This window comes from Talaromyces marneffei, chromosome 4 (assembly GCF_009556855.1).
Source record: "Talaromyces marneffei chromosome 4, complete sequence".
Classification (NCBI taxonomy): Eukaryota; Fungi; Ascomycota; class Eurotiomycetes; order Eurotiales; family Trichocomaceae; genus Talaromyces; species Talaromyces marneffei.
The window spans coordinates 1,303,865-1,324,526 of NC_072351.1; the positions used below are offsets into that span (position 1 = coordinate 1,303,865).

General features: G+C 45.8%; 9 protein-coding genes across 9 annotated transcripts; 4 read left to right on the plus strand and 5 right to left on the minus strand.

The window, feature by feature from the left end:
- Positions 1-696: 696 nt before the first annotated feature.
- On the minus strand, positions 697-1,118 carry EYB26_005526 (uncharacterized protein; the record flags this gene model as incomplete). Its single annotated transcript, XM_054264811.1, has 3 exons — positions 697-818; positions 912-987; positions 1,056-1,118. 3 exons carry the CDS (start codon positions 1,116-1,118, stop codon positions 697-699), a joined length of 261 nt encoding a protein of 86 aa, XP_054120786.1.
- Positions 1,119-1,729: 611 nt separating this feature from the next.
- Positions 1,730-2,342, plus strand: EYB26_005527 (uncharacterized protein; the record flags this gene model as incomplete). The annotated part of the gene is made up of 2 exons (XM_054264812.1): positions 1,730-1,866; positions 2,060-2,342. 2 exons carry the CDS (start codon positions 1,730-1,732, stop codon positions 2,340-2,342), a joined length of 420 nt encoding a protein of 139 aa, XP_054120787.1.
- Positions 2,343-3,535: 1,193 nt separating this feature from the next.
- Positions 3,536-4,649, plus strand: EYB26_005528 (uncharacterized protein; the record flags this gene model as incomplete). Its single annotated transcript, XM_054264813.1, has 2 exons — positions 3,536-3,628; positions 3,690-4,649. 2 exons carry the CDS (start codon positions 3,536-3,538, stop codon positions 4,647-4,649), a joined length of 1,053 nt encoding a protein of 350 aa, XP_054120788.1.
- A 578-nt stretch (positions 4,650-5,227) lies between these two features.
- Positions 5,228-7,816, minus strand: EYB26_005529 (uncharacterized protein; the record flags this gene model as incomplete). The annotated part of the gene is made up of 6 exons (XM_054264814.1): positions 5,228-6,364; positions 6,423-6,700; positions 6,756-7,405; positions 7,480-7,543; positions 7,607-7,721; positions 7,784-7,816. The coding sequence occupies 6 exons, from the start codon at positions 7,814-7,816 to the stop codon at positions 5,228-5,230; spliced, it is 2,277 nt and encodes a 758-aa protein (XP_054120789.1).
- A 1,075-nt stretch (positions 7,817-8,891) lies between these two features.
- Positions 8,892-11,049, minus strand: EYB26_005530 (uncharacterized protein; the record flags this gene model as incomplete). The annotated part of the gene is made up of 3 exons (XM_054264815.1): positions 8,892-9,404; positions 9,456-10,176; positions 10,232-11,049. The coding sequence occupies 3 exons, from the start codon at positions 11,047-11,049 to the stop codon at positions 8,892-8,894; spliced, it is 2,052 nt and encodes a 683-aa protein (XP_054120790.1).
- A 2,638-nt stretch (positions 11,050-13,687) lies between these two features.
- Positions 13,688-14,770, plus strand: EYB26_005531 (uncharacterized protein; the record flags this gene model as incomplete). Its single annotated transcript, XM_054264816.1, has 1 exon — positions 13,688-14,770. One exon carries the CDS (start codon positions 13,688-13,690, stop codon positions 14,768-14,770), a length of 1,083 nt encoding a protein of 360 aa, XP_054120791.1.
- Positions 14,771-15,015: 245 nt separating this feature from the next.
- On the minus strand, positions 15,016-16,873 carry EYB26_005532 (uncharacterized protein; the record flags this gene model as incomplete). The annotated part of the gene is made up of 3 exons (XM_054264817.1): positions 15,016-15,665; positions 15,715-16,662; positions 16,765-16,873. The coding sequence occupies 3 exons, from the start codon at positions 16,871-16,873 to the stop codon at positions 15,016-15,018; spliced, it is 1,707 nt and encodes a 568-aa protein (XP_054120792.1).
- A 303-nt stretch (positions 16,874-17,176) lies between these two features.
- On the plus strand, positions 17,177-18,236 carry EYB26_005533 (uncharacterized protein; the record flags this gene model as incomplete). The annotated part of the gene is made up of 3 exons (XM_054264818.1): positions 17,177-17,196; positions 17,251-17,710; positions 17,769-18,236. 3 exons carry the CDS (start codon positions 17,177-17,179, stop codon positions 18,234-18,236), a joined length of 948 nt encoding a protein of 315 aa, XP_054120793.1.
- A 703-nt stretch (positions 18,237-18,939) lies between these two features.
- EYB26_005534 (uncharacterized protein) lies at positions 18,940-20,313 on the minus strand (the record flags this gene model as incomplete). Its single annotated transcript, XM_054264819.1, has 3 exons — positions 18,940-19,239; positions 19,291-19,774; positions 19,832-20,313. The coding sequence occupies 3 exons, from the start codon at positions 20,311-20,313 to the stop codon at positions 18,940-18,942; spliced, it is 1,266 nt and encodes a 421-aa protein (XP_054120794.1).
- Between the last annotated feature and the right edge of the window lie 349 nt (positions 20,314-20,662).

Consider the following 20,662-nt stretch of genomic DNA (forward strand, 5'->3'; position numbering starts at 1 on the left):
GCTTAGTCTATCTCATCCTCTTGCTAACATGGGGACAATTGATACAGGGTGGTTACAATAGATGTCGTTGAAAGAATGGGATCGACAACGAAACGAGAGAACTTATCATCAAAGAAGATTGCCAGAAATGCATCCAAATTGCAAATTTGTTGGCAAACGGTCGTCTAGAAGCGTGATTCTTGCTCCATTTCTTCTTTCTTTTGTTGTCAAGGGAGAATAGACTGGGTTGGACGGGGTAATATGGGTTCTATGATGCTATCAGAATGATATCTTTCTAGTTTTTGTACGAGGGAGGATTTTTTTCTTCCAGGTGGTTGAATTTTAGGGTAGTCTCCAGGTAGCTTTGAGCAAAACCTAAGCATATTTTGCTACATTCAAAGATGTGCTTCCACAACAACAGATCCATTTATAGCAACAGGTAGCTCTTACTTTTCGAGGAACTTGATTGTCCAAACTGGACATACGGGTTACTCTTCAACACTTACACGTTATCCGGATTTTGATGTCTTATAAAATGGATGAATCAAAAGGTTTGTTTGATTGATCGAAAGATCTGATGACTTTTGCTATCATTGTTAGGGTGCATTTACATCACTCTTGATTACTTCCCCTCCCAAAATCGTCGAAAGACATAAAAACTTTGTAGAAAACTCCTGTCCCCCTCCTCTGTGCCATAGCTTGCTCTTTCTCGCGAGTTTAGGAATTTTCATCAGCGTCGGTGACAACCTTACGCTTTTTGGGGGTGGACTTTTCGACCATGTTGACACCCTTCTTTTTGATGTCGTAGATACGCTTGTAGACTATATCTCTCGAAAACCCTGTTTCATGGGGATTGTTAGTCGTCTCCGCTACTTTTGCGTGGAACACAAGAAGATGAGCTAAATGCACGTAATATCAGGAGGACTCGTTACCTTCACCAAGATTCGCGGCAACTTTGAAATAGTTAATAGCACTCGGCTCAAGGCAGTTGATCAAGGTGACGAATAGCTGGATAATGTAGCCGTTAGTAAAATTCTAAGCAGGATTCTTAGGAGTCGACCATTGAGATCACCCACCTGCTTGTTCAATTCCGGGGTCCAAACGATACGCTTCTTGGGAGATTCCTGGGCAGACGCCATGATTGTGTAATTTTTTGAGATGAGATTTGATACTTGAATGAAAGCTGAGTACGAAGACTTGAAATCTAGACTTGGTGGTGGTGAATATTGAATAGATTCCCTTCTTGATGTGCAGGATAGAGAGTAAGTTTGAGAAGAAGGATTGACGAAGAGACAGAATTTGACGGCCCCCTCAGAATGGACTTTATAGGATTGGAAAAACTGAGAGCCCACATGGCCATCAATATCAGGGCGTCCTCATTTCTGAGACAAGCTTGTATTACTTGCAATCTAGACTGGCGTAGCTTTCTTTGTAAAAACCTGTCCTAAAAGCGTATAGCGCAGGACTTCTATAAGGTACGTGTTTGTAGGTGATCTTATTTTCTTTTGTCCCTTCACCTGAATCTGCTTTCTCAACAGTCTCGAGTTCGTCCCATTTCTTCTGCTGCTGAACCTCACTAGCCTCCCTTTCCCTGGCTATAAATTATTTCTTCCTCCTTCTATCTTCTTCCTCACCTCACCTCTTCAACTATCCCTCATCAACATCAACTTGTGACTCTTAAGTCCTGCTCAGAAAAGCTATCCTTACGCTCAACTCTTCCTCTTTACTCACATCTCTACTCATCGCAACAATGGTTAACTGGACCCCAGAGCTCGTCTCAAAGTTCCTTATCACGACCCTGCAACAGGTCTCTCCCCAGATTTCTCGCGACGCCTGGAAGACAGTTGCAGACGCCATGGGATCAGATATCTCTGCTGAAGCGTGCCGGTAAGTCTTTCAAGCAGCTTTATTTCACCTGTCGAAATCCATTTCTCTGTTATGTTTCCCATTCGAGCTGTGATCTGGATGGTTTAAAATTCGCCTGACACGTCCCATACCATGACCGGCACTTATCATGAACCTGAATATCATTCTCTATCAACCTAGCACCGACTAACGTATTCTTTTTTATTTCATACAGTCAGAAGTACGCGAAACTACTAGGTGCCCAGGGTATCGAGCTTGGTGCAGCGACCCCCAGCGCGGCAACTCCCGGTCCAGCGACTCCCAAGTCTGGTCGCAAGCGCAAGGCTACCGCTGGCACCGAGGCAACCCCATCCAAGTCTGCTTCTGCAAAGAAGGCAAAGAAGGCACAGCCTGCTGTTGCACTCAAGACTAAAGAATATGAGGATCAGGAGACGGAGTTGATTATTTCACCCATTCCCTCTTTCAAAACGCTTGCCCCTGCTGATGACTCTGACTAAATCACACGAGCGGTAAGTGTTCCTAACCAGACCCTGCCCTTACTTTTGTTGCTGATGATTATTTAGTCCTTTGTCTAACATCTCTTGACATTACCATGGAGCGAGTTTGGAGGAAATAATGTGGTTTGGGAGGTCTCGGTTCTTGCAACTCTTGATCTGCTATTGGGTTTTGGTGATGGGTGATGGAACAAGGGTTTAGCTACACTTACTTAGAAAAGACCATTCAATCAAGAGTCTCGATTCAGGTTATTGAGAATTTCCTATCAAGTATCTCCGAGTCTTCTTCGTAGCGATGCCTTTTCGGTCTCCCCCCATTTGAGAGAACCTGAAGATGAATCTTGTAGGAATAGCAAGCTGCTGGGAAGAACCGGATTTTCTTTAAGACTTCAATCTTCAAAGCTTCATGTTCATCATCTCCCATCATATCTACCTTTCTTTTCTGTAGGGTGGCTAAATGAGTATTGATATGGAGCGACGTCTAATGTCGATTAGTAGCACAGGATGACCAAAGTAGGGTTACGATAAACATGTGACCACCAGTCAGCTATGACCTCAATAACAAAGCGTTTTCACAGCTCAGCAGTACATATAAGTATCTACTTTCAGACAAGATATTGGCAGTCAGAATTATAAGAGCTTATCTAATAAACTTCTTTGTAGTTCAGTCTTGGAATAATTCTTAGGTAATGGCGACTATCTTTGATTCTGGATTGATGAACGGAATGAGGTGTAATGGATAATCCCATTCATACAGTAATTATAGGACATGAATGCTAATAAAGAATATTTTGACTACAAGTCTTGGTATAATCTTATACACTTATAGAAGAAAGAGTAGAAACTTATATAATTGGATACCTTGGTCTTATTATGTACAAAGTCACAGACTGTCTGGCTCTTTAGCCTTCTATCAAAGAAATCTTGACTGCTTGAACTGTTTACAAAGATCATATAACATCTAGAAATATATCATCATTGTAAGACAGTAGCTGTTATCAAGTTAAATGATATTCTTATTCTACTTTCTCTACTTTCCTGTTTTTGAATAAATTAAGAGTGATATATCTATCCTAAATAACTGATAATCACTCCCAAATTTTTATCTCTACATTGTTAACGCTGAACTCAGAATTGCAATCAATCTGACTTCTCTGTGCCGAGAAACAGAGCATTGCTCTCAGTCCACTAACACCATGACGACCATAAGACGAAGCAAGACCATGCCAACTGAAGGTCATGCAACCAGATTCCTCTACACAATCCTCAAACAACTGGACCTCAAATCTGTACGTCACCCAGTCATCCACCTTCAAATATCTCTGATTTATAACTATTAACAACTTGTAGATTGATTGGAGCCTTGTCGCAACAGAGCTAGACATCTCGAACGGCCACGCAGCACGAATGCGCTATTCGCGTTTCAGACAACAAATGGAAGGCTCAGCAACCACCATATCAAAAACCCCAAAGCCTAGAAAAACCAATGGCAAGACCGATACGGGCAAAACAACCAAACAATCCGCAAAAGGGAAAAGTCTCTACGACAAAGGCAAGAATTTCAATGACGGGAAATGTGGTAGTAGCTACCGTTCTGAAAGTAGCCTCAAGAAGCGCCCTGCTCCGGGCGATTTCTTGAAGCAGGATAACAAGACGGGTTACAGAGGCATTATGGGGACGGAGGAGATGAATGCCTTCGCTCCAGTCATGTATGATCCTTTCGCGAATGCCGCGTCGTACTGGTCGCCCTCCGCTGGAACAATTCTGTCAGCAGATACTTCGACATTTCCTTACATGGTATCCATGCCGGATTTGCAACAGCAGCAACAGCAGCAACAACACAAACAGTGTCAGTACCCCGTTGATCCGTTCGCGAACAGGTATCTCGCACCCTTGCCACAACTTTCGAATGGAGAAGACATGAATACGGCACTCAATCCAGGCTGGGCTCCCCAAAGCTTCGACCAAATGATATCTAGCGATAAATTCGGCCAAAATCAGACCAATGCCGCTGGTTTTTTTACCGTTCCTACAGCTACCACCACTTCAGTAAACAACACAGAATGGAACAATCAAATGGATTTCTGTTTTTCAGGCTGCTGCCAACCACCTCCTCCCTATCCTGCAACGCCATGTCTCTACCCGGATGCGCCTAATATGGACCAATATGGGGATTCACTGATGTCTGCACCACCTGCCGAACCTTGGGCGCCTCCACCACCACATAATCAGTGGGTTCCGATTAAGTCCGAGCCTGGAGAGGAAGGGAACGCCGATGATATTTTTGTCAAAGTAGAAGCTGATGCGTGATTTGGGAAGTACGTAGATAGAATGGAGTTGTTATGTTTTCGTTCATTGGCGTTTACTATCTCTAATCGAGTTTGAGGAACTTCGGCCTCCATTTACCAACTTAGGCAGTTATTACCGCATTCGAAAGATCGTTCAGGGCTCGGAATTGCTTGTTTTTAAGTATCACAGGATCAACCATGCTGTTTTTCATATGCAAATCAAAGTGTTCTGGTTAGTTATATTCTGGGAGTCCGTCGATATCTAGGTTTATCAAGGAGTTCGACCTTCAGGTATGCAAATTATAGGTAGCGCTACCACGATTGGTGGAAAAATAAAGCTCTGCTTTTAACCGAAATATGGTTAATTTCATGCAAGCGATATTATTTAACCCTAACACGATGAAGTAGACATCTGGAAAATGGTGATTACCTATGGCTTTAAAATCAAAAGCTTTTCAAATATTTCAAAGACACCATCTAAGAGTCTGAAAGAATCGATTCATTGAAGTCACGTCTCGTAGCAGTCAGTCTAGGGTCCTATCTAAAGCCCCCAAAGCAGCAATCTCTATCTAATGCATCAATTTACATTTTCATTGCCCTTCAGACTTTGTTCCAATCATGAATCTTCACTGCCTTTTTCCCAGCCCCGAAAATCTCATTCACGTCGATACTTTTCAAAACTTCATGCGCATCTTTCGGATCCACGATTTCGATCTTCCCTTCACCCGGCTCCAAAATACCGTTCACTATAAACTGTAGCCCATCAAAGGCATCGTCTTCCGGGGTCTTGAGCTTAGTATTAATCGCGGTGACGGTACCAGGACGTATAAGAATGGGTAACGAGGAAAAGTCGTGTTTCTCAGTATACCACTGACCCGGCTCATAAGTCTTGTCGTGATCGAACCATGAGACCCATTTTCCCTTACTATCATCTTTCTCATTTCGCGGAACGTAGAATGTGACGGTTCCTTCTTCGGTGAAGACGGGTGCAACGAGCAAATTGCTGCCGAACATGTACTGGGTATCGATAGCGTACGTATTCAGATCATGGGGGAATTCGAGGAACATGGCTCGCATAAGCGGGACCCCAGTCCGATGGCCATTCAAAGCCTCTTGCATGAGGTACGGTGTAAGAGAAATTTTGCGCTTCACGCAATCCCGGAGTACATCGCTGCAGTCTTCGCCATAGATCCAGGGGACGCGGTATGAGCTGGAACCATGAAGACGGGAATGCGAAGACAAGAGACCAAACTGGACCCAGCGTTTGTATAGAGCTGGTGGTGGTGTACCCTCAAAGCCACCGATATCTGATGCCCAGAAAATATAACCTGATAACATTAAGCTGAGTCCGCCACGTAAAGATTCGGCCATTGCTTCAAATGTGCTTTCGCAATCTCCGCCCCAGTGCACGGGATATGCTTGGCCTCCCGGAGCCGTACTGCGAGCGAACAAGAGACTTTTTGCCCTGCCTACTCGACTAATCATGGCTTGGTAAACGGCTTTGTTGTATAGTATCGAGTAGTAGTTGTGCATTCGCACCGGGTCGGAACCGTCGTGAAACTTGACGTTCTGGAATGGGATACGTTCTGCAAAGTCGGTCTTGAATGAATCGACTCCCATGTCCATTAGACGCATCAAATGACTTGTATACCATGCCGAGGCTTCGGGGTTTGTGAAATCGACTATGGCCATACCAGCTTGCCACATATCCCATTGCCAGACAGAACCGTCCAGTCGCTGATAAGACTTGTCAGTATATTTGCTTCCTCTTTTGCAAAATGCCTGTGCGACATACCTTTATAAAGTACCCCTTCTCTTTACCCTCTTTGAACAAAGGCGAAGCCTGTCCGACATACGAGTTGAGCCATACGCTGATTTTCAAGCCACGCTCTTTCAGACGCTTCAAGTATGCTGTGGCATTGGGGAAGTAGTCCTCATCAAATTGCAGGTCGCACCATTGGTAAGACTTCATCCAGAAAGCATCGAAATGAAAGACGCCCAACGGGATATCACGGTCCCGGAAACCGTCCAGAAATCCGGTGACTGTCTTTTCATCATAACTCGTAGTAAAGCCTTGTGAAACAAATTAGCTTGTTGACAACCTTCTTCCAGTAAAGGTTCGACATACTGGTAGTCAACCACAAATTATAGCTCCAAGCAGGCACCAGACTCGGCTGGCCCGTCAATGCAGTATACCGTCTCAAAACTTCCTTGGGCGTTCCTCCAAAGATGATGAAATATTCCAACTCTTGCCCTGGAACGGAGATATTGACTCTTGTCGTCCTCTCAGATTGAAGCTCAAGACTCACTTTGCCGGCATGACGCACAAAGACTCCATATCCCTTGGAACTTAGGTAGAATGGAATGTTCTTATACGCCAATTCGGACGAGGTGCCACCATCTTCGTTCCAAATATCGACTCTCTGACCATTTTTCACAAAGGGGCCAAATCGCTCACCCAACCCATATAGCTTCTCGTTTACTCCCAAGTTGAGTTCGGCGAGCATGTAGCCCTGATGTTCGACATATAGCCCGTCTGACCAGCGAGTCTTTTCCGTCGTGCGATCTCTGACATAGCCGATGGAGCGGAAAGAGTGACCCGTCAATACTTGGCCGGAGTCACCGTACCAGGCAAAGTCCAGTTCATTCGGTGCTGTGTTGATCTTGAGACTCGCAGGTCCGCTTTGAATATGGACTGAATCGTTCGTCTGGTCGATCTTGGAATGGCCGGTTGCCGATGCGATTTGGTAGTGTGGTCCGCTGTCAACCTCACCAGCCCTGAAACACCGGTTCGTCTTTAATCTTCGTTGCTCATGCGTGAACGATATGTTCTGACCTCATGCATTACGTACCAGTGAACCAGCTTGACTCCAATGATCCCTTCAAGCGGAGAAGTGACCGTGGCAGATATCGTCGCTGCAAGACCATGAGCCATTCGAAAACATCAACAAATAAAGATAAGGAATAGAAATTGCATACGAGAATTTAAAGTATCTCCTCTATGCCGTTGATACTTGTTCAGTAGTAAATGAACAACATCTTCCTCTACCGAAGACCGTTCCACATTGCTCATCCAGTCGATGGTGATCCCCTCCTACACAGCTAATATGAGCTTCTCATCAGAATCCGCAAATAACACCTTAGCAGCGACCTTACACGGAGACACCACATTCCATCGGTGAACTTCATTTTGTAGTCAATGCATGCACCTGCGTGATGGGATAGCTTGTTTTGTAGAAAATTTAGAATAATTCAAACAAGTTGGAGAAAAGTGAAATACGTAAATGCAAAGTCACACCGCAATTGACAAAGGTGGTCTCATTAGGCTGCTGTCAGCTCCTAATAGCCTAATATCCAGAGTGTCAGCTCTCTAAGTAAGCACGGTAAATAGGGTATGCGGAGAAGGTTTCTCTGTTGCGGGGTAAGCTTTCTTAGTGATACTTAATTTGGACTGCAGGAGGAATACCTAGCATCACTGAAAAAGAAAATATACTCGCCATGAATTCCATCGTGTATCGGGTATTCACTTTTTTTGATTATGGAGGTGGTTCGCATTGTAGATATCACCTCTCAACAAACTCCGAACTCCATCCTCTCCTCTCCTCTCCAAGCAAGCGCATAAAGCGTCCACTTGATGAGAAGGGAAAAAGAGGGAGACACAGCGGCAGAGCCAAAATAGCCTCTTTGCAGTCTCTCCAGTTCAAGTCAGATTCTTCAGAAGTAGTAGAGCCTTCGAGCGGATACATTCAACGATTGATATCACATCAGCATGAGTGACTATCGAACCGGATCAAGAACCGCGAGTTATCTGTCCAAAGCTCCAATGTCAGCAGTCCTCATATTTCAAGCGCGGAAGAAATAATAGAAAAACTGTAGGTTAAATAAGTATGTTTCGAATTCGTTGGCGTCAAGGGGCATCCTGTAGGGAATGTCGCTCCTATGTACGACCACATAAGGTCTCGAAGAAATAGACACATATGAACATATGGGTGAATCATGTCACAACAAACACGCCATTTCCAGTCACGCCTTTGGGTATCTCGAAATGCAGTAAGAAATAAAACAACCCCCAAATAAATATACAACTGAAAAAACGATGCACTTCCCGATCAACGTCAGCCGATTGGATCATCACGATGTCCAAAGCTTTCATCGTGCATCCACGTACATAACCCTCACTTTCCCATCCTGAAGAGCTTGTGTCGCGTCGTCAATTGATTTGCTATTAGGAACTAAAATGGAGTCCCCGGACAAACACAGAGAACTAAGCCTTCTTCACCTTTCCATTTTGCTTCGTTGCCTTCTTCTTTTTCTTCTTCTGCTTTTTCGCGGCGGCCTTGTCTCCATTGCCATTAGATGTACCCAATCCCTTGATCTTCAGCTCAGAAGGAGTAGGGGCAGGAAGGGGAGGTGGCGGGACAGGCGCATGTTCCGGGTCATATTCTGATTCTGACGGGCTATATGGCGGCGGAGGCGGTGGAGTGAGCATCCTATGGTATGGAATAAACCTGGACTCAATCTCAAAAATCTTGCGCAAATGAGCGCGCTGATCTGCGTATTCATCGTAACACGCTGAGATAATACTGTCCAGAAAACAAACATTCGTCTGATTTTGCGAAACAGCAACCGACGTCATTCGAGATTTCAATGCGTTGTAAGCTCTGGAAAAGCAGCGAAAAATCAGACCAATCTCTTTTGTGCCCACGGAGATATCATTTTCTGGTCGATTGGGGTCCTCGATGGACAAACGGGCTTTTTTCTCGTGACTATAGACAACCTGGAAAAAAAGTTAGCAAAGTAAAAATGAAGCATTTATCAATAAATTTACCTTGTTGAAATAACCGGGTGGCTCCATCCGTATACCAACCGATGTATAATCGAACTTGTTGCCATAGAAATCAAAGAAGTCCATAAGAATACTGCCGAGAGAGGGACCGTGGCCGTTCAAGTGATGGGGCATATGTTGTAGCAAGCTAACAACGAGGCAGATGATAGAGAAGCCTCCCAACCCACCTGTGGGAACCTCGTTCAAACTTCGCAAAAGTAGAAATTGTTTGACGACGGCAACAATAGCGGGCATCGCCGGGTAAGCTTCTTTCCACTTTTCAAAAGTTTGAATAGCACGAATACCGCTGTCATTATCAAATGCCATGTCAACTTTTAGACCAGTCAAGCGATCAACCCATTTGAGAATGGGAACTCTGGCACCGGCTATAATCTCCATTGATCCAGAAGCCACAACGTTTGCCCTCTCAATAACTCTGGCGACTTCGTATATGGAAATTCTGCCGCCTGAGCTTCTTCTGTATGGAACAAAAGTCTCTCTTCCATAGCGTCTGAAGCTGGGTGAAAGTATAACTAGATCCATGTCCGCAACAGGAAGGTAAAGCCCTGATGCAAACGACCCAAATGACCGAATTTCCATATCACGAAACTTCGGCTGGGAATCAAACACATTTTGTATTCTGGCAATAAGGTCTCTGCGAATCATATCCTCGTAAGGCCGAGGTTTCACCCAGTCATAGAAAGCGAGTATCTCGTTATGTAGCCTTGAAGATTGTTAGTGCTGGACTACACCTTCGCTTGAGGAGTATAAACGCTCACCTAGTACCAAGATGCATTGTAGGCTCCATCAGTTCAAGCCATGGGCTCCCATTATCAGATGGTCGAGCCTTCCACACACTGATAATGTCTCCTTCTGAGTTGAAGCTGATTTTGCCAGATTTTCCGGTAAATACTTTGACCTGGTCGTCCCGCGTGCGCTTCTTTCCAACACCCACATCTTCCGTTTGGTGCGGTTGGCGTAGCTTCGGACCAGACGGAGCGTTTTCTGGGGGCGCATTCTCGTCTTCGAAGTCGTCGTCGTTCGCCCCGAAAGAAATGAAATCGTCATTGGTTGTAACTGCATCACCGCCAACAAGAGGTTCTGCAGCAGTTGCTGAGATTCGTGCTTTTCGAATGAGCTTTACAAAGTCAGGCCGTTTAACGTGCGTCTCATCTGGAGGCGGCAGTGCAGTGTAAGGATCTGGATTCGACCACTTAGGCGGCTCAACAGCAGGGGTGACCACAGGCTCAACCGCTCGCTTTTTACGAGGACGTTCCAAATCACTATCCCCATTTTCGGAAGAGGATTCCTCCATTTCCGCTTCATCGCTATCGGTCAGCTCATCCAGTTGGGCGAATTTGAATCGCAGTTGGTCTTGGCCTTCTTGTTGACCGACGAGCAGCTCCGGAGTAGTCTCACGTTTTTGCGATAGTAATGGGCGGTCTGCAGTAGGTTTGGAAAAGCGGAATGTGAATTGATGACGCGGCGCTCGGTCTCTATCTCCATTTCTGCGTCTGTCCTTGTCTCTGTCGCTGTTTCGATCTCCGGGTCGATATTGATCTGCACCCCCTCGAAACTCATACGCAAACGGTGCCATTCTGGCTATAATGTGCTCCTAGGCTCTCGACCGATCATTGATTTGCCAAAAACGACCGGAATACTAGATCGGACGATTAAACGACGCAGGTAATAGCAGGAGCCTCGAGGACCGTGTATTTTCCCGGGCAAAATTTTTTGTTTGCGACACTAAAAAGTTTGCTTAGGAAGGCGGTGACCGTGCTGGCGAGTCTTGGCGGCGCGTTGCAGCTGATTGGCTGATTCTACACAGTGCCTTCTTCCCAATTCGGTATCTCTACCTGTTTTGGGCAACTACGATGGAGGCACGTCCTCGAGGCAAGAACGTCCTGCTGATACTGACTATTCACTCCGGGCATCTCTCTGCCATTTTTACACTCATGCAGGAAGTAAATCTCATAAAACTCGGCTCAATATTGACTGTATCTGTTCCGTGAACGAACAACAACGGTGACGATGGACCCTCAAGATTCCACAGTGCAGCCCTCATTCAGTCAAAAATGATCAAGACACAAATTAACACCACTTCAGGTCCATTTCATCCATATCCAACCGTCCGCTCCGCACAAATCCCGCCGAGATTCCCCCTTGACAAAAAGAAAAGCGTTCCGGTCCGGAATCAGGTCATTGTCGAGGTCATGTGGGCGTTTGCATTTAGTGCTGGAACACATATTAGTGTTTGACCTATATCGAGACAATACCATGGCAAGAACTTACGCTGCAGCTGTTGCAGGAGCAAGAGTTGCACTCGCCTTGGCAGCAGTTGCAGGAGCAGGGAGACATCTTGATTGGTTGTGGGTGAGTTGGTGAAATTTCTCGTAGAGAAGCTTGGCGATAGTTTGCTAATGAGATTGATATTGATGCTTGGTTGTTGGATAGAGAAGACGATTGAACCTGTTGATTGCGAGGGAAGACGAGTTTATATGGGTATCATTCCTCCGGTCTCGGACAAACACGTTCAATACTCGACGAAAAGATATCGATCATGAACCCGATCTTTTTTCTTGCATACCGACAAGGATACTATTAATTGATGCCTTAGTTTCATGCACGCATGCATGAAATCGCCATGACCCTCCAGCTGTTATGGTCCTATAAGGGATCTGCGGTGCACTGGACATTGCCTTGACCAACAGGTAACGATGCACCCAAGCACAGTTGCCTACAACTCTGATCGTGGGATGGCACGGTAAATGCCTCATTACTATGCAACAGTATTGGCGGATTAGCTAGGAAATACCCAAGTCGACACTGGATGATGGATCTCCCTTCACTCCTTTGATATTTTTTGAGACCACAACGCTGCTACCACCAGAAGCGCAAAAACAGCTGATCTGGCAGTCGTGGATCTGTAGAGCTTCTGAGAAGCTATTACTAAACAGTCCAAGCTAGACTATGACATGCCTAGTATATTTCATACCAGAGAACTCCACTAGATCCGCTCGGCCACACAAGTAATGCAGTCATGTCACCATGGGCAGGATTGAAATTGCCTTTACTTGAATCTTGATTTCTTACAGACCCTTCCGACTCAGTCCGATATGCATACGAAACGTGTCGAGTCGAGGTCAAAGATAAAGGCGAGGCGGGACCATACAACCAATCTTTCCATTCACCAACAATACGAGTTATCAGATCAGATAAAAGGTCTAACTACAGGAGGCCCGAAATGCCGCATGGACCTTTTGAATTTATGCGGGCAGGTTGGCAAACGGGATATTATTTGATCAAATGACAGAGACCCCGCACGTTGTATCCATGGCTGTACGAAGTACACATAGTAATGGTACTCAAAAGCCCTAAGATGAATGTGGCCATTCATTGATCTGATGCAGGTAATACAGGCATCCTTTTTTTAGTTTTTCAATCAAGCTAGTCAATAAAGGAAAGTAACCAAGTGGGCTGAAGACATCTACCAGTAAAACCAGAACAAAGAAGTTTAAATTATCGTGCTGCAGCTACACCATCTGACCCATGACCCATATCAACACCCAACCCGGACACTATTGATCAGAACTGAGGAAACAAATCAGAGAAAAAGGAAAAAAAGGTCAAGCCGCTTCGGAGTGGAATTTATATATACATGGGAGGAAGGCTTGCCGTGATTGACGGTGCGGTCCGATCTTATTGGCAGGAAACACCATGCCTGCAGTTACAGGGGCCTAAGAGCCTAAATGGGTCAATTTATTTGTCGTTCAAGACACTAATAGGATTTATTATGGTCAAGGACTCAAACTGATGTGGTATTTAGAAAAGGATTTCATACCCGACTGTGTTTACTACGGATTATTAGGGTGAGCTTCTGGGAGCTTACGACGGTTGTATGATAAAGTTAACCATAAAACAACTAACATTTAAAAACTGACGACGCGCCTATATCAAGAAGATTCAAGGGGAAGAATGCTGGTCGAGCTGCGGGACAACATCGGCTATCTCTTTTCACGTTTCCTAGGCTCTCCAGCAGACCAATAGACTATGATGATACTAAGGGTATGGTGTCTGCCACTCCGCCACAGTCTTGCAATTCTTGTCTAGTACTTCATTTGCTACGTAGCCCACGAGTTCGTTTCCGGAAAAGCCAATCTATGCCTTCCACACGTTCGTCTAACTATAACTGACGCCTGGTGATTTGGAACCCTTGATGAGCATACCGGGACAAGATGTCTGAGCATTCCACCATCACAGCATCCATCTCTTGCTTATGTGGGAAAGTATCTTCTCAGCAGATAGCCCTAGCATCCTTAGTCAAATCCCTTAACGAAGTTCCTCTTTGTCACTGCAGCGCTTGCCGCACAACAAGCGGAGTCCTTTGCACCTCCTACTACTCTCTGCTAACACCAGACCCAACACTACAACCCCATTTAAAATCCCAGTACGGAGACGACCAGCTAGTATCCAATCCGTATTTGCGAGAATATGTTGAATCCCCTCGACTGAGTCGGTGGTTTTGTGGTGTCTGTGGTGCTCATGCCCTTACACAACTGAAGCCAGAAAACAGGTATTTGATTGCTGCGGGGCTTGTTGTTCCTACTGCATCGTCTATGTCCGATTCAGAATGTGTTGCAGTTCATTGGTGTGTCGGAGAGACTCATGATGGTGGGCTAAGTGTTTTCATGCCTGGCTCGGCGGATTCCGGCGGCATTGCATGTCTTATCGGGTCTGTAGATGCTGCGAACACGCCCATTACGAGATCAACGATGCTTGAACACGATGTAGGAGAAAATAAGACAGAAAACTCCGACGAAGACATACTGCAAGCTCAATGCCACTGCGGAGGCACAAGCTTCACCGTCACCCGTCCCAACGACAAGTCCAAAGCACCCTGGTCCCCATGGCCTGACATGATCGTACCCTATCATTCCGGTTCTCCAAAGAATCCCGAATACGTCAAATGGTGGCTCCGTGCCAACGACACCAAGTACTTTGCCGGCACCTGCGCCTGTAACTCATGTCGACTAGGCAGTGGCTTCCCAATCCAATGTTGGGCATTCATACCTAAAGCCAATCTCGTGATGAATCAGGGCAACACATTTACTTACGAAACAGGAACAATGAAACGATTCGAAAGCAGCCCCGGGGTGTATAGAGAGTTCTGTGATACGTGTGGTGCGACGGTGTTCTGGCATTGTGATGAGAGACCTGGTGTGGTTGATGTGAGTGTTGGATTATTGCGATCCAGTAGTTACTGGGGCCAGGGCGGAGGATTGGCTGGAATGGGCAACTGGGAGAGTGAGCTTTGCTGAGGATGCGCAAGATAAGGGATTGATTGATTTACTTGAGAAGGGACTGAAGAGTCAGTCTATTGATATACAAGAAAAGTAAGTAGTCGTGACATTCTCCTTACTGTCTCGGATGTGTTCAATGCGCAGGCAGGTCAGATATAACAAAGACCAAATGGGCGAAACCTTGGAAGGCGCAACATATCCTTCTAAGTACATGAGTAAAGAAATCTATCCTCTATGAAATGACCAGAGTAGATATAAAAGTCTCAAAGCTCATCCTTTCCAGCGTTCTTCACCTTTTCCTTGGTGGCCTCACCACAAGCAGCAGGAGAAGTGACAATCATCGAATAAATACACTTCTCATCTTCCATAATCTTCAAAATCTCATTCTCCTCACCACATTCCAAAATCACAGTCGTTGAACGAGACGGTCCATTCCAGCATTTTTGTCCAGAGGTATATTCCAAAGCGAGCTTTTCGATCTGTCGGATTTCGCCGGCGGTATTGGCGTCGTCGACTGTGATGGATGAGATGGCATCGAAGTTACCCATGGTCACGGTAGCACCACCTTTTTTAGGGATCTGTTTGGTCTGTGCGAGGAAGCAATGCTCGTAGGTGTACTCTCCGGAATCCTTCTGGATACAGACGTCTTTCAATGGTCGGAAAATATCATCTGGACCATAGTATTTCTCAAGATCGGACTGGTGGTCTTTGATCGATCTCAGTGTGTTTTCGAGAGAGTACTTTTCCGATTGTAGGGCATTCTTTGCTTCTGTGACTGCTTTTGATTCGGTTTCAGTCTCACTGTCAGCTCCGGGAATGATGTTATTTTCGACAAGGAATTTCTTGATGCTGTTATATTTGTCTTCGAGGAACTCGACGACAACTGGCGGGAAGTAGGCGAGTAGTTTGTATACTTTCTTGAGTCAGCATAAGTAATGATTCTTTCTGACTACTAGACTTACCAAGATCAATCTCGCTCTCATTTTGGTTTTCCCAATGGACCCAGTCGATTCCAGCCGAGTCACTATCAGCCTTGGCAATCTCGTCCAAATCGCGATCCCTAGCACTATCCGCGGAGGCATCGCCCGCAGTCCCTCTAGCGGCATACTCTTCCCAGCTGCGCACAGCGCGCTTGACCCCCTCATCGTTAAAGTTAGGGTTATATTCTTCTTTGAACGTTGACAAGATCTGCTCTAGCTCTTCAACTCGCGCACGGCTCTCATCCCTCTGTTGACGAACCTCGTCGAGAGCTTCCCGAAGCTCATTGATACGCGTTCTCGCCAAGCCCACCAACAGACCAAGTTTGCCTTTCTTTGCGCCTTTGACTACCTTTCCACGCTCTTCTCTCTCCAGTTTTTCGAGCTCGATCTCCATGGACTGGATTTTGATCTCTTTAGCCTTGGCCTCGACCTCGAGATCGACAATTCGATCTTCAATCTCCTTAGTCAGACGACCCGACTCAGCAATCAGCTCCTTCTTCTTTTTCAAAGCTGCATTGAGAGACCTTTGTCTCGCTTCTTCTGATTTGCGCCATGCTTTGCCAATCTCCTTGCATCGGTCCTCACATTTCGTACCTCCCGGATGAGCCCATTCATCGCTTCCATCGCAGCAAATCTCGTAGTCGCAGACTCCATCGTTTACTCTTTGGAATGGAATGTATGCGGGGTTGTGACCCTTGTTCTTGCAGTAGAAACCCGGTAATGCAGGTGTGAGGTCGACTCCGTCGGTGCCAGGGTGATCAGCAGATGTCGATGGCGAAAGGCGAGAAAGGTATGAGCATGCTGATGTTCCAGGCTCGTCGCTGCCGTCCGGACAGTCACAGTAATCGTCGTTTACCGCCGAGAAGGGTATTTTGATGTCAGGATGCGAGATACAAGTGAATGTGGTTGTATCTTTGTAGAATTTTGCGACTGTGGAAATCATATATTAACCAATTGTTACCATAGATATCACTTCCAGTAGGCAAACCGGTGTTGTGTTAAACAGTACGTATGCAGAAAGTATATACTCACATTCAGGTCCCACGCCTCTAGGGCGGGCTGAGGCTTCACTCGAGGCTGCAAATACAGATTTACATGTTGAAATGCCCAAAAGGACAAACACATTCGCCGTACTCCTCATGGTAGCGGCATTGAGTTCTTATGGCAGTTGAACTGTTCCAAATGAATGGTTGTTGTTCTTTGAATGCTTCGATGATCTGGACAGCTTGTAATTACGGAGCCCTTCTGGAGCTAACAACATGAGACGAAACATTTTATTGGCCGACGATTAAGCTTGGCTTAACTAACTATCGGCGGGTGGGGCTGCTTAGTCATGTATCAAGCCTCTTTTCTGCCTTAACTGCTCGTAGTAGATTGCCGACACCAGAAGTGGCGAGATCAATACTTCTACGTACTGTCAACTATTCTGATCACTAACAGCAAGATGGGTAATGACGGTGGAAGGTAAGATTTTATTTCATGTCGACACATATTAAATTTCAAGACTAACGGGCCCAGTATCCCCACCCGGCGAGAACTAGTCCGCGAAGCCGCAAAAGCGCCATCTGCGACACAGGTGAAAGAAGCACAACGCGAACAACTTGAGCACTATTGGACTACAGATCCTCTATCGCATAAACCTCTTCTTCGACCCATTGTATCCGATTCAGTGGGAAATCTATACAATAAAGACTCGATCTTGAAATATTTGATTGGCGCCGAGGACGATGATATCAGCTCAAAGGCGGATTGCGACGAGATTCTGCAGGGACGAGTTAAGGGTCTGAAGGATGTTGTTGAGCTCAAGTTTGAGGTAGATACCGAAAGCGATGCCACCAAGGGGAATGGTGAGAGGTGGATCTGTCCTGTTACGACCAAGCAGCTCGGTCCTACTGTCAAGTCGGTTTATATTGTACCCTGCGGCCATGTCTTTGCCGAGGAGGCAGTTCGGGAGATGAAGGGAGATACATGTCTTCAGGTAAGCATTTTGCTCCACTCATGCGCGACGCCATTCCACTAACTCTCTGCCACTATAGTGCAACGAACCCTACACAGAAGAAAACGTCATCATCATTCTCCCTACAAAGGAAGCCGACAAACAACGCTTAATGTCGCGAGGCCTGAAGCTCGCCGAACAAGGACTGACACATTCCCTCAAGAAGCTCTCTGGATCAAAGAAGCGCAAGAAGCATGCAAACGGCGAATCCTCCTCATCATCAGCAGCAACGGCCGAAGAACCGGCCGCATCATCAACGAAAGCCAAAGCAGACTCTATTAATAAAGACAAGGCTCCAATTTCTTCCGCATCGGGCATCAAAAATTCCTCGACAGCCATATTAACAGCCAAAGTTCTTGAGGAAGAGCAAGAACGGAAGAAGAGACAGAAACTGGCTCGGAGTGAGAATCTACAGAGTCTGTTCCATAATGATAAGGATAAGCGGGAGATGAAGGATGGAGATTTTATGACTAGGGGATTTTCGATACCTGCCAATGCGCGGAGATGAGTCGACTCTATCGGAATACCCTCAATATCTTTTACGAGGAATGGGCTTTGCTACATGCTCTGCCAATAGGGTTTACTATCGTATTTCTGTGCTTACTATGCGCCAGACCAAGTACAGTCACGTCACGCAGAGCCCCAATGAAACACGTATCAATGGCATCTACCATACCAACCGCTCAAGCCACCACCAATATCAATTCGCACGACAAAATGCAGTTGGCCCTCCAAGTCGATTCACGCCGTGCGAGAATCATATGCTACGAGCGCAATCTCGAATATTCTCAAAACCGAAGAGATCAATCACCAGCATTCCGGTCCAACTATGAAAGAACCAACAATGTCAATAGAAGTCTCATATCGAAATTCAAAATCTGCAATGATCTTCGAAGGAGCAATGCAGAACGGAGGCCCCTTTCGAATTTGTATATAGTATCATATTTCATGAGGGTTTTCTATGATTTGAATCAATTCTTGGAATCGTTATAGCTTGTTTCTTGAAACAATAAAACATATTCTAATATACACTAGCAAATATGCAACATCTTAATACATCCAAATGAGAAGAAACTCCCTGAAAGGTAAAGACCACAGGTGAAAAAGGGGGTTTGGAAAATACATATATGAATGGCAATAGAGCCCTAATCAATACACCCACAGACACACTTACCGTACGCTCAACGAGGGTGGCCGCACTCTTGGAGAGCTTATAAGCGGAACTTGCTCTCACTCTGCTCCTTCAACAACCCTCTCTCCCTCAAAGCTGCCTCCACAAGTTTCGCTCTGCCCACTTCACGATCATGCTGCGCTTTGGTGTATCGCTTGGAATAGATGGCCAAGTTCGGAATATCGAGACGTCCTTTCAACGTTCGTAGTTCCTTCGCTAGCTTCTGGGGGCGGCAGTAGATCTTTTCGACGTGTGCGATTACATCTCCGATGGATTTGGCATTGTAGGCGCAGATGTCTTGCATGTGGTGGCCGGTTATTTGAGAGTAGCGTTTGAAGAACTAATTCATGGTTAGCATTTAAGTAACTGAATAAGGGTTTCAAAAACCTACGGCGAATTTGATGGCGGGGTCAGCAAGGGAGAATTGAAGATATCCTTCGTCTTTGGGGGCTTTTGTGTGTTTCAATGCGAAGGAGTGAACAGCATCCACTATTCCTTGAGGTTCCTCGACTTCAGCGACTTCCTCAACTTCGAACTCTTCGTCGGCCACTGCTTCAGCTTCGAGTTGCTCAGTTACGTCAACTGCAGCTTCAGTAGCTTCAGCGGTGGTCTCCGTTTGAACCTCTGGGGTCTCTCCAAGCTGGTTAAAGACAAAGAATAGTGTCTCCTTTGTTTTCTCATTAGGGAATTTCAGGTTTCCATCTTTGATCTGGCATTCTCTAATCATCTTCCAGATCATCTGGTCGTGTCTAGTCAGGTCGCAAGCTAACGATAATGGTTTCTTGAGTTCGTGCAAAAGACTCAATTCGACAGCGACAGATTGAGCGGCTGAGCGGAAGTGGGCGCTGCGATTGGCTTTCTTAAGGGACAAAAATCTACATGCACAGATTAATTAGTCAATCAAACTTTTTCAAAGGAAGTCCAGCACGTACCCTTGATATATATCAGCCTGAGAGGGTGGAAAGTCATTCCATTGACTCAAATGACCCATCCTCGGCAAATCATGCGCCGTGGTAGCAGGCGTAAAATCCGCCGGAAGCAAACCCTCTCCTTCGTCATATTCGTGGTCTTCCTCTTCCTCTGGAACTTGTTCCTTTCCGTCATTTTGCTGAGCCTCGCGTTTGTCCTCGCCCATATATTGAGCCTTGCGCTTTGCCCATTCCTTCGCAATTACACCTTCACCGCCATATGGATCTTCCAAACCAGGAGGGTTATCGGTTCCCCAGATTCGTCGTCGAATCTTGTCGGTGAAGGGGGTGTTTCCGCTACCGCTGGCATAACGACGAGATTGGTGCTGCGAGGATGACGGGAGGGAGGCATCGTAGCGGCAATTGGAGCAAACGTACAAGGCGTTTTTTGAGCTTCGGAGACTAGGTGCCTCCAGAGGCTTGAGTAGCCGTACCGGTGGTCGCATTGTTATGTATTCTTATGGCGATAAGTTGTTTTGGGTGGTCTATTGCTCCCTCAACTTTTTCTGCGGAACTAAGAAGCATGTCCGTGGCACTAACCCTATTTGGACGATAAACATCACGTGATCGATTTGTATATAATTCAGGACAAGGTTGGTCGAAACTTCATTTATCATAGTAATAATAAGGCACTATGCTTGATCATGCATCATAATCCACTGGAGGCCCCATGGCCTAGCAACAGAGTCTCTACCCTGACCATTCCATGGAATCTCAATCCAGTTCTGCAATCCGCAACACCAACGTTTTCCTGATCATGACACGATTTTTCAAGCCTGCTTGATTCTGAGACTG